Raw genomic sequence first — 12,682 nt, forward strand, 5'->3', positions numbered from 1 at the left:
GCTTTGCCATTTGTGCCAAATCCCTAACCATGTCTTGCTTCAGCTGTTTTTTTGAATAAAATGTTATACTTTTTCCCAGGTTGGCCAGGACCATGATCTTAACCATTTATGCCCCCTGAATAACTGGGATAACAGGCACATACAATCATGGTTGAGATGGGATCTCACTAACATTTTGTTCTTGAACTACTGTCTTCCAAATTTGTACCATTGAAATACCTGGGTTTTCAGATGTGAACCACTGTGCCTGGCCAGATTTTTTTTTTCTTGTCCACTAGTGCTTGAATTGTCCAGCCTTTGTGTTATTACTTGGCTTTTTGCTCATGGCTGACACTTTACCACTTGAGCCATGCTTCCACTTCTTGCTTTTTGTTGGTTAATTGTAGGTGGAGTCTTGATGATTTGTCTGTCTGGGATACCTTCAAATTGTGATTTGTAGATCTTCTCTTCCTGAGTAGCTGTGATTATAGGCATGTGCTACTGGCACCCAACCTGGCCTGGTTTTTATTTTTGAACTTCTGCTGATGGATTTTGATACATGATATTGTATTCTAACCATGGGGAAGTATTATACTTTCATTCCTACCTAGAAATAAAGATGTTTGTTTGAAATTGTTTTTATTTGGTATATAATTGCCCTAATTTGAAGTGCTTTTCTTACAGATCTGAATATCGTAGATTGGAATTTACAAAATCTTGTTGCTATAGCCCTTGGATCTGCAGTTTACATATGGAATGGAGAAAACCATACTGGGACTGAAAACATTGCCTTAAGTCTCACCTGTAATTATGTGTCTTCTGTGTCCTGGATAAAAGAGGGGACATGCCTGGCAGTTGGCACCAGCGAGGGCGAAGTGCAAGTACCTGGCTATTTCTTGTCTCATGGTGTTCCCTGAGTAATTATTAGACAACTAGATTGGACCTCTAATAGCTGATAAACTAGAGAAGCTAGAGTAGTTGAAGCTATGGGAAGTGTGGAGAAATACTCTTTTTTTCTGAATGGCATTTTATCAAGCCTTAAAAATCATCTTTTTAATGTCTTCTGAAGTATTTTGTTAGATTTCATTTGTTGTTATTTTTAAAAAGATTTTTTTTTATTGGCTGCAGACGGCTCAGATATATAATCTTAGCTACTCAGGAGACAAGTCTGATGGTTGTGGTTTGAAACCAGCCTGGGGAGGAGAGTCTAACTCTTTATCTCCAACTAACCACCAAAAAGCTGTTAATGGAGCTATAGCTCAAGTAGTGGCTCAAGTGGTAGAGCTTTAGTCTTGAGGGTAGGAGGATTTTAGTTCCAGGTGAAGTGTGCAGAAAAGTCCAAGAAACTGTGTCTTGATTTGTGTATGGTGAAGGGCACCTGTCACCCCAGCTATGGCAGGAAACATAAAATAGGTGGATTGCAGTTCAGATTCACACGTGGGCTGAAAGTGAGACCCTATCTTAAAAATAACCAGTGAAGGGGCCGAGAGTTTAGCATAGTGGAGTTTAGCACGCACGAAGACCTGGGTTCGATTCCTCAGTACCATATTCATAGAAAAAAGCCAGAAATGGTGCTGAGGCTCAAGTGGTAGAGCTCTAGCCTTGAGAAAGTCCAAGGACAGTGCTCAGGTCCTGAACTGGCAAAAAAAAAAAAAAGAAAAAGAAAAATAAATAACCAGTGAAAAAAAGCACTGGAGGCATGGCTCAACAGGAGAGGACCTGCCTAGCAAGCACAAGACCCTGAAAAGATAAAATCAGTTTGGTAGATATCCTAGTTTTGGGACTTTGGAGAAAGATTCCCTTCCATTTCAGGGTCAGGATGTCAGCTGCAGATGGCAGGAAAGGAGCCCCTTCCCAGCAAATTGAATTTCTGACTTTAGGAAGCATTCATGCACCCCACCTTTATTCATACTGATTAATTAAAAATATTTCAGATTATGAGTCCTTTTAGATTTGAGAGCAGGGATACACAACTAATAAGGTTCTAAGCCCTGCCCATATGTTTGTTGATAATAGAGGAGGGATTTCCAGAGGCTTCCTCAGCTTAGAAGGAGCAACAAGGTGAGGAATCTCACCCTCTGGCTGTGCACTGAATTCATCTGGAGAGCTTTAAAATAAATGCCACCTCCCCAGGCTCTCTACTCTGCCAACAGAATCAGTATTGACCGGGTCCCATAGGGCTTTACAGACTACATAGGTAATCCTGTGAATACTCAAGAATACTGATTAGAATTCAGGGGCCAAGGTTTCACCTAGGTACTTGATAATTGGTTATCAAGCCTTTGAGGAGATAAAAGGGCTCTAGCGATGCCAATGTTTCATAACTCTACTTGTTCACTTTTTCAGTTATGGGACATAGTAACTAAAAAGGGGCTGAGAAATATGCATGGCCATTTGTCAGTAGTTGGGGCTCTGAGCTGGAACCATTGTACCCTCAGCAGGTAACCTAAACCAACTCTGTCACCAGCTGACTGTGAGGGGTTGGAAATGACTAGACAGAACTATAGTATTAAAAACTAAAACCAAAAGAAAAAAAGAGAGCACCAGGACTTTGGGTTTCTACAACTAACTGATGCTAATTAAAAAAAAATGTAAAAATAGGGGGTGGGAGCATGGCCTAGTGATAGAGTGTTTGCCTAGCATGCAAAAACCCAGGTTCAATTCCTCCATACCACATACACAGAAAAAGCGAGAAGTGGTGCTGTGGCTCAAGCAGCACTAGCCCTTGAGGAATGCCCAAGGACAGTGCCCAGGCCCTGAGTCCAAGCCCCAGGATTGGCAAAAAAAAAAAACCCAAAAGTAAAAATGTTCTTGCAACTAGAAAGCAAGAGTGGATTTATAGGTGAATAGGAATATATCTGTTAGAAAATGATAACAGTAATAAATGACTCTTTAACTTCTTACTAAAAATAAATACTAAAGCCATTTCATTGAGATAGTATGAAGTATTCTAAGTTGCATACACTGTTCTCTGAAAAGATGTAGTGGCTTTTTAAATGTATCTTTTCTTTGGATATTCTCGTCATATTAAAGCCATTAGAGACATTTATTGAAAGATACTTTGTGAATCTCAATTTGAAACTCGGGCAGACAAAACTATTTGGATTATAAAAAGAAAGACCCAGGCAGACTATTCCATTCTATTAACAGAAGGGATGTCTGCCTGCTTGCAAGCAGTCCTACGAAGTCTTTAGTAGTTTGAATCACATTTTTGCCCATGTTTTCCTTCCCCTCCTTGTATAGCAGTGGGCTTCCCTTTTCTGTCTCATGACCCTGCCTCTCGCCCTCTGTGCAGTGGGTTGAGACTGGGCCGTGTCCACCATCACGACGTTTGGCTAGCATGGCACCACCACGTTGGAACGCTCTGAAATGGTCTCCCGATGGCAGGCTGCTTGCCAGCGGCTGCAGTGACCGTCTGCTAACAATATGGCCTCACCATCTCCAGGCTGGGGCCCAGAGCCAGCCTCTGACAGTCCAACCTCAACCCACAGCAATTAAGGTGTGAAAGCCAACAGCGCTCTATCTTTCCTCTTTTATTCTATTTTATTTATTTATTTATTTTTTACAGAGACCATTAAAGAAAGCCATTAAACAAATATTTTCAAAGTTTTTCTTCCTTCAGAATTGTTTTAGGTTTTGGCCACCACTGTCCTGAAAGATAATAACATAGCCCTAGAAGTTTGGATTATAAGTCACTGAGATCAAAGCCAACCTTGAACTTAAACAAAACCAGAAACAAAAATGTCCTCTCATGAAACGGTGGATGGCTCTTGTAGCTTCAGCTTCCGTTCTCCCTGATGAGTGCTAGATCAGAAGCCATTTTCCCTATAACCCCAGTAAAAAAAGTACTTGGAAGCCTTGGGCGGCCTGTGGGCCCTTTTCACATCTTATGAGATGCAGTACAGTGGCAGAAGCTAAAAGATCTGAGGCAGGACTAGCTGTGAGAACGAGTCCTCCCCAGGAACTTGCCATGATTTCAGCTTTTCCCGTTGCTTAGGGTAGACAGCGTTTCCTTTACAAAAGGGGTCACTCTAAAACAGCTGGAATTTGTGCACCCTGACAAGTTGTCCAGTGCTTCAGAGAGCTTTTTAATATTCTAGTTCCCAAGTCAGCTTTAGCACATTGTGCTGGTTATAAGCTCCTCAAGAGTCCTTGATTCAGTGGCAGGGAGATTACATTCTACCTCCTGATAAAGGGAGCAGGCAAAGTCTTAGGACCTATTAGATGGTAAATAGTATCACAGTTGTCTTTGGAAAATAATTACCCAAAGCCATTCATGAAGTGACCAGACTCTGTGTGAATCATAAAATGTTTCTTTTTTAAATAGCTAATTCAGCCACATGCAACTTAACTATTAATATTAATTATTATTAACTATTATTATTAATACAGAGCTTTCAAAATATTTAATAATTTTTATCGAAACAGTTTTCATCTTGAAAACTAAACTTTTTTTAGACAAAGCAAGTGACTTAATTAAATATTTCCACTTGATTTAACTAACCCCACATTATAATAATATGTTCATCAGTTGTAAAAAGATTTTGTAAAAAGATTTATAAACCGACAGCTTAACTAGTGGGAACTGACTTATGAGTAGGCCATAGAGGAACTTGGCTCAAGTGGTGGAGGGCTAGCCTTGAGCAAATAAAGCTCAGGGATAAGGCCCTGAATTCAAGCCATAGGGCTGGCACCAAAAGAAAAAAAAAGTAAAATAAAATGGTATCAAAATTAAGAAAAGCAAGAAACTGTAGATATTTAAATGTGCCAAAAGATTAAAAAAAAACCCAAACTCACAAGTAAGATAAAATAAACCATTCTTATAATTTGTTTTATAATTATAATTCTACATGCAAAAATTTAATTTTAAATAACCATTATACAGTAAGAAATTAACATGATTATCTGATGTTAGTGTTATAAAAACTTATAACTGCTTGGAAAATGTTACAGCCACAATTTTGAAATTTGTGATTTGCCAAAAAATTTGTTGGAACCAGATTAATTGAAAATAGTACTTAAAAACTCTCTTTTGTTGCCCTTTGGTTAATCTCATATTATTACTGTATCTGACTTTGTTATCTGGTATATTATATATACATTTATTTGTTTATTTGAAATAGGAAAGGAAAGGGGGAAAACAAGATGATTGGAAGAGGGGCGAGAAATGAGGACAAAAACATAAGAAGGGGTATTAATGTGTGAGAAGTAATGCATCTACTATCTGGTGAATGTAACTGTAACCCCTCTATATAATAACTTGAAAAAAAAATAACAGGGCCAGGAGTTTGGCCTAGTGGTAGAGTGCTTGCCTAGCATGAATGAAGACTAGGGTTTGATTTCTTGGTATCACATACATAGAAAAAGCTGCAAGTGGTGCTGTGGCTCAAGTGGTAGAGCTTTAGTCTTGAGAAAGCCCAAGGACAGTGCTCAGGCCCTGAATTCAAGCCCCAAGACTGGCAAAAACAAACAAACAGACAAACAAACAAAAAACAGCAAAGAAAACACAAAACTAAGAAAATTATACTTTTCTCTAACCATGTAACTAAACCCTACACAAACTAAACCAAAAATAAAAGAAGAGAACAGCCAGGAAGAGACTTATTAGGTACCTTTCTCTCCAGGAACGGCTTTTAGTCCCCAGGAAATGATTTCTGGAGGGTTTAGTTGCTCCTGCTTTTGATTAGGAAGCCCTGGAGAGTTGCTAAGCTATGGACTTCTGGGACTAGTGTTTATTGGAGTTTATGTGTTTGTGAACTCACCTTCTCCAAGTTTAACCTGCTTGAGTTGCTATTAATGTTAAAAGGCCATGGACTGGTGTCCCTGGCAATCTGAGGTCCTTGCAATTGGAGGAGGAGTGAAGGATGGATGTCTGCGCATTTTGGATATAAAGACTGGGACAAGTATTCAGACCCCAAGCAAAACTCACAGGTAAGTATCTCCTCTGGAATTGACCTTCAGCCCCACCTTCCAGAATCTTCTGTAAATGATTATAGAGCATAACCTCTAAGCATATCTCTTTTTACTTACTGACTCCATGAGGAATTTCAGTTCTCAAGAATTTATTTTATATAAACTCTTAATCTGTGAGTACTAAAATTAATTCAATTTGTATTTTGCTTTTTTTCTATTTTTGTTTTTCCTTCTTTGTCACCAGGGTTTTTGTAAAACTGGTCTGTCCAATAATGGCAAATCAAATAAACTCATCGTTCATGACACCTGAGCTGATCTGCATTCTTGGTCCTGTTATTCTCTTAGAGCTCATACAATTCCTATAATACTGGTGGGGACTGGAGGCTGTGGGTGGGCTGGGGTGGGGGTGGGGAGCATGGCTTAGACTGAGCATACTGTATAGAATCAGCTTTAATAAATTCATAATGAATCAGAACTTGTTAAAATTCTGTCTTCTATGGACATTATGGCAGATTTGTTCCCTGATCTGGCTACCTGAGACAAAGGCAATTGCGATAGGCCAAGGTTCTCCTAGCAATGACGTGACTCTGTGGACCTGTCCAGCTCTGTACAGGTCAGCGGGTTTTTTTGGTAAGTAAATGCCAGAGTGAGTTGTTATTGGTGGGAAATGCCCTGAGTGAGAGGTTTTCTATTTTGGGTGCATGTTTCAATAGAGGAAGCTGTCCTACACCCAACCTACCTTAGACAGTGTTTCCAAATTTGACTGTGATTATCACTGAAAATTTATCACTTAAATTGTTACTTCTTCTCACATTTGTGTATGGAGTATAAAGTGGTGACTCAGTTTTTGAATCTGAGATTAGTGTCATACTTATGTTATTTTGGAGAATATCTAGCAGTGTGGAAAACAGGGAACAGGAAAGTTGTCATAGTTGGGAAGGCCTCTGGAAATCACAAGATTTCTCTGTGAAAATTGCTATCCTTCCTTCCCTCCCTCCCTCCCTCCTTTCCTTCCTTCTTTCCCTCCTTCTTTCCTTCCTCCCTTCCTCCCTCCCTCTTTCCTCCTTCCCCCTCCACTCTTTCTTTCTTTTGTTCTCTTTTTCTCTTTTCTTTCTTTCCTTCTTCCTTCCTTTTTCTTTTACCTTCCTTCTGTCTTTTCCCCCTCTTTTCTTCTTCTTGTCTTTCCTCCCTCCTTCCCTTCCTTTTTCCTTTCTCTCTTTGTCTCTTTCTCTTCTTTCTTGTTCTGAGTATCATCAGATCCATGGTTTTGTGTATACTAAAAATGTGTTCTTCCACTGTGATAAATCTCAAGCCCCATACTGCTGTCCTTTCTCAGAATAATTTTACAAACTGTTTTTTTTTGAAACAATGATTTTGTTTTATTGCTTGAGTACAGACAAAATTATGCCACTAGGGCAGAGGCTGTGGATGATTCATATTTCCAATTAGGGGGGAGGACCTGCTTGGTTTTGTAATGGCGAGCCAATTGGTGAATTTGGCTCTTTATCAGAATCAGACGGAATTTAGCATCTTTATCCTTTCTATACATCTCAGGATGCTTTCTGACAGCAACTGTTTTCTTAATTAAACGGTAGAGATCCTCAGGAAGATCAGGAGCAAGTCCTTTGGACTTGAGGATTCTCAAGATTTTATTGCCTGTCACAAAACATTCTTGTGCAACACCGTGGGAGTCCCTCAGGAGTCAGGCCTTTTTTGGCAAGTTTGTAAATCTGTTCCTTGACATCAAATTCAGCCAGATGGGGATGCTGCGGCCGTGTGGTAGAGGGCAGAGCCAGCTGGGACAGGCTCTTTCTGGAGCCTGCATGTGACCCAGGATGGCGGTGGTCTGGCAGCAAAGAACACAGACTTTTTTTTTTTTGCTAGTCCTGGGCCTTGAACTCAGGGCCAGAGTACTATACTTGGACTTTCTCAATGCTAGATCTCTACCACTTGAGCCTCAGCACCACTTCCAGCTTTTTTCTATGTATGTGGTACCAAGGAATCGAACCCAGGCCTTCATGCATGCTAGGCAAGCATTCTACCACTAGGCAACACTCCCAGGCCCATAATTTTACAAACTTTTATTGGGTCCTCTGGAGAGAAAGACACATAATGAGAGGAGAACTGGACCTTGTTTGGAACGGCAAAGGGGCCCTTCTTTACCCATTCCTGGGAGACAGGAAGATGACAGAATAGAGCCCTTGCATCCACTCTTTTACAGAAGTCTGATAATGTATCCCATCTTCCTTCTCTCTCCTCTAAGCCTTGACTCTAGGTCGGTGAGAATTTATGTATTCATTAATTATGTGGGGCATCTATAATGTGCCTGATACTTTTTAAGATGCAGCAGATTCACCGGTGAACAAGAGAGGTAATGTCTGTCTTAGGACCTAGATGTTTGTGAGATGAAGCATACAGAAAACAAGTATATAAAAAACTGGGTATCGCTAATACTATGCCTTTTTTTTGGAGGTTCTGAGAATGTTATTTAGCAAGAAAACAGCCTAGTAAGACATGCTTCCGGTCTCTGTCAGACGACCACACAATGACCTTTGTGTTCTTCAGTGTCCTCTGTGGTCTGACATGTAAGAATGCAGGCCACTCCGGATAGCTGCTCTGTCTGTGGTTAGGCACCAGTGTAGGAGGAGCATGACTTGACTGTTTCTGCATTTCGAATTTTATTGATGCTGTTTTTATTTTGGCAGTACTCATGTTTAGATCCAGGGTTTGGTGCTTGCTAGGCAGGTGTTCTAACACTTAAACCATGACCCCAGAAATTTACTTTTAATCCGAGGACATGGAATTCCTGAGAGCTTTGAGATTTGAGAAAGATTTACAATCAAGCTTTAAACCCTGTTTCTTTATAGTACAACGATTTTAGTAGCTGTTAGGGTCTTACCTAGGTGGGGGTGTTAGAGATACTCAGATCATCTTCTGATACTTGGAATAAGAATATCAGCACTCTTTCTTTTCTTTTCCCCTTAAGGTTTATCTTATGTTGTTACTGTATCTGACTTTGGTACTTGCTATATTGGATGTATGTTTATTTGTGTATTTGAAAATGGGAAGATAAGGGAAAAACATGCTGAGGGGCAGCGCCCGGGAGCGTGGCCTAGTGGTAGAGTGCTTGCTTAGCATGCATGAAGCCCTAGGTTCGATTCCTTGGTACCACATACACAGAAAAAAAAGCCAGAAGTGGTGCTGTGGCTCAAGTGGCAGAGCGCTAGCCTTGAGCAAAATGTGTCCAAGGACAGTGCTCAGGCCCTGAGTTCAAGACCCGGGACTGGCAAAAAAAAAAATAAAAAGGTGATAGGGAGGGGGTAGGGGGAGGGAAAGTGGGAGAAAAACATGAGAAGGGGTAACAATATTCAAGAAGTAATGTACCCACTTCCTGAGGAATGTAACTACAACCCCTCTGTACATCACCCCAACCACAACAACAACAAAAAGAACATCAACACTGGCTGGGTACAGTGGCAAACACATGTAGCCCTAGTGCTTGGAAGGTCAAAGCAGAATGATTGTGTGTTCCAGATCAACTGAGCTACATAGTATGATTCTGTAACAAATAAACATTCTTAGAGGTATATTTCTTTGTTTCCTTGGCCTTAACTCCTTGTGGTTTTTTTCCCCCAGTATTATCAGAAAGGATACCAAAGCAATCACTTAACTTTTTCTCATCTTAGAGCGTATGTAGGTGAGTGAGATGAGGTTATTTTGGAGCTTTTAGGCACTGTGACCCAGTAGCTCTCACTGTTGTTATTATACGAAACAGGTCCTCTGGTTAGATAAGTTTGGAACATAATTTTTTTTTTGTGGGTCATGGGGCTTGAACTCAGCCTGGGCACTGTCCCTGAGCTCTTCAGCTCAAGGCTACCACCCTACCCCTTGAGCCATGCCCCACTTCCCATTTTCTAGAGGTTAATTGGAGATAAGAGTCTCAGGTTCTTGTGTGCTGGGCTGGATTTGAACCTTGATCCTCAGATCTGAGCTTCCTGAGTAGCTAGGATTATAGGCGTGAGCCACCGCGGCTGGAACACAATTTTAATGTAAGGTTTAGGATTTTTATAATTGAGACTTCATGATGGAATTTTGGTGTCCTTTTGTATTAAGATGAATGAGTTTACTTGGTTAGTTTCTAGATCATTCCTTTGCTGTTGGTAGATTATAGAAAGCAGAACTAGTAACTATTAGGTGTCACTTTTGGTGTCATTTTGTCAGTGTCAGCTAAAGATATCCATGTCAAATCTGTAGAACCTATGACTATGACTTTATTTAGACAAAGGGTCCTTGAAAATGTGATTAAATTCATGTTCTTGAGATGAGATCATGGCTCTAAACTCAATGATACAATTTCTTGTGAACAATAAAGAGACAATGTGACCATAGAGAAATGAGTTAAGGATGCTAGAAACTGGGAGGTAAAAGGCACAGAGATTTCCCTGACTTCCCATCTCCAGACCATAAGAGAATCAGCTTCTGCTGTGTTTAGCTACCCACTTTCTGGTTGTTGATTTGTCAGCTTACAGGACACTCATAAATGAAGAAGAGAAACCCTGAGCCAAACCTTAGCTCCTGGGGAGCGATGCCTGGGTTGACCTGGCTAGTATTAAAGAGCACCATTCTGAAGCCATGGCTCTAGGAAGTCCTACATCCAGAGATTCAAGTCAGGCCTCACTGTAGGTCACCGCTAGTCTTTGTAGCCTTGAAGGTGAAGTAAGAACTGCCTTCCTCTCTTCTTAGGCCACAGAGGCCGAGTATTGCACCTAGCTTTGAGTCCTGACCAGACCTGAGTGTTTTCTGCTGCTGCAGATGGAACAGCCTACGTGTGGAAGTGCGACCAGTCACCCAGCTCTTTCCAGCCTCTGGTGTCTCCATGAAGTCATTAGCAGGTGGCACAGTGAAGAGCTATCCTAGTTGCATGGCCTCTCCCCTCACTCGAGGCATGCTTTATGTGCTCTCTTCCTGTTGCATCTCCAGTAGATTATGTGACTGATTTCTTCTCTCTGATTTCTCTGTTTCCATCCTCTTCTCTATCCCTACTTTTTCTTCTAGCTTTTTTTTTCTTTTTTTTTTGGGGGGGGGATTTGAACTTAGGGCCTGGGCACTGTCCTTGAGCCTCTTTGCCTCAAGGATTGTTCTCTGCCACTTGAGCCATAGAGCCACTCCTGGTCTTTTCTGAGTAGTTTATTGTAGATAGGAGTTTTAGGGATTTTTCCTGCCTGGGCTGGCTTTGAACCATAATCCTCAGATCACAACTTCCTGATTAGGTAGGATTACAGGCATGAGCCACTAGCACCCAGCTCTAGATCTTTCTTCTTTTAAGATCCATTTTCATTGCTTCACAGTGAAGCAATGAGTAATAATTCACATAAATAAAGCACATATATCCTAAGTGTATAGTTATGGAACTGTAACTACCTTCTTAACAAAGATATGATCATTTCTGGTATTCTAAAAGCATCTCTACCTTTGCCTGCCAGCAGGGTACTCCACTATTATTGATTTTTAAATGAGTGATTTTTTAAATGGCTTTATATAGTGAATATTATGTAGAGAACTCCACTATTCTGATCTTTATCAATGATGGATTAGAATTTTCTTATGCTATCCTCAGATGAATAGAATATACTATGTAATATACATTCAATACAGCATTAAGTCTATGTTGAATTAAACTATACTTTTTTCTTTGATATTTAATATTATATGAATGTTAATTTTATCATGAGTGAAGAGTTATTTCCAGTTTTGACTTCTAAGAATAAAACATTCTATATCTATTATTAAATATATCTTTGGTGGATAAAAGCACTTTTCCAGTTTGGCATATACCCAGGGTGGAATTGCTAGATTAGGGGCCACGCACACACACACACACACACACTCACAACATTTGTGTGTATGTTTTATTAATAGGTATGGCAAACTTTGCCAAGAGAGAGAAACTAATTTGTACTTCTACTAGCAATGAATGTGTTCCAACTTTGTAAAATTTATTGCCACTGGGGAATATTCCATCCTTTTATTGCATTTAAAATGCTAATTAATTTAGGATTATAGCAGGGTCTAGACTGTTATCCTGGTGCCTGCTGGAGAGTCCCGTAGAAGTCAGCATCAGATGTCATTCTCTATATGGGTTTTCTCATCCCTGGTTGCATATTAGCATTGTTGGGGAGTTCATATGAAGAATATTATGTCCTGGGACCCACCAAATAGCAATTAAATCAGAACTTCCACATGGATTTTGGGCACTGCTGATTTTAAATAGTGTGGTGAGTATAGTGGGCAGCTATGTTTGAAGCCAGTGATTAGTATATTAACCAGGTCCATCCTTCCTTTCCCTCCCTCCTTCCCTCCCCCCACCTCTCCCCCCCCCCCCCCGAGTCCTGGGGCTTGAACTCAGGGTGTGGGCACTGTTCTTGGGCTTTCTCAAGGCTAGCACTCTATTCTTGAGTCGTAGCACCACTTCTGACCTTTTCTGTGTATTTGGTACTGAGGAATGGAATGCAGGGCTTCGTGCATGTTAGGCAGAATTCTACCAATAGGCCACACTCTGGGCCTCCTGGGCTCCTTTCCTCAATTTTTTTTTTAAAAGGAAACTAAATTCTAACCTGATCTATGGAACTAGAACCTCTTTGTAGAACTAAATAACAATAACAATAATAATAATGAAACTTAATTCTACATCAGACTGATGTGTCTTATTAAACAAAGCAAAAAGCAAAATAGCCATTTTAATTATTATTATTATTATTATTATTTTTGCCAGAACTGGAGTTTAAACTCA

At 40.3% G+C, this 12,682-nt stretch overlaps 1 protein-coding gene across 1 annotated transcript in view; it reads left to right on the top strand.

Annotated features, from left to right (window-relative positions):
* Cdc20b (cell division cycle 20B) overlaps positions 1–12,682 on the top strand; it is a 42,110-nt gene that overhangs the window by 26,572 nt on the left and 2,856 nt on the right. Inside the window, 6 exon segments of the mRNA XM_090331150.1 lie at positions 664–860; positions 2,326–2,420; positions 3,275–3,339; positions 3,342–3,478; positions 5,786–5,914; positions 6,405–6,522. Of these exon segments, the coding sequence (XP_090187276.1) occupies positions 664–860; positions 2,326–2,420; positions 3,275–3,339; positions 3,342–3,478; positions 5,786–5,914; positions 6,405–6,522 (741 nt within the window).

The sequence above is a fragment of the Megascapheus bottae genome, chromosome 4, assembly GCF_031878675.1.
Source record: "Megascapheus bottae isolate mThoBot1 chromosome 4, mThoBot2.hap1, whole genome shotgun sequence".
In the NCBI taxonomy this organism is placed as follows: domain Eukaryota; kingdom Metazoa; phylum Chordata; class Mammalia; order Rodentia; family Geomyidae; genus Megascapheus; species Megascapheus bottae.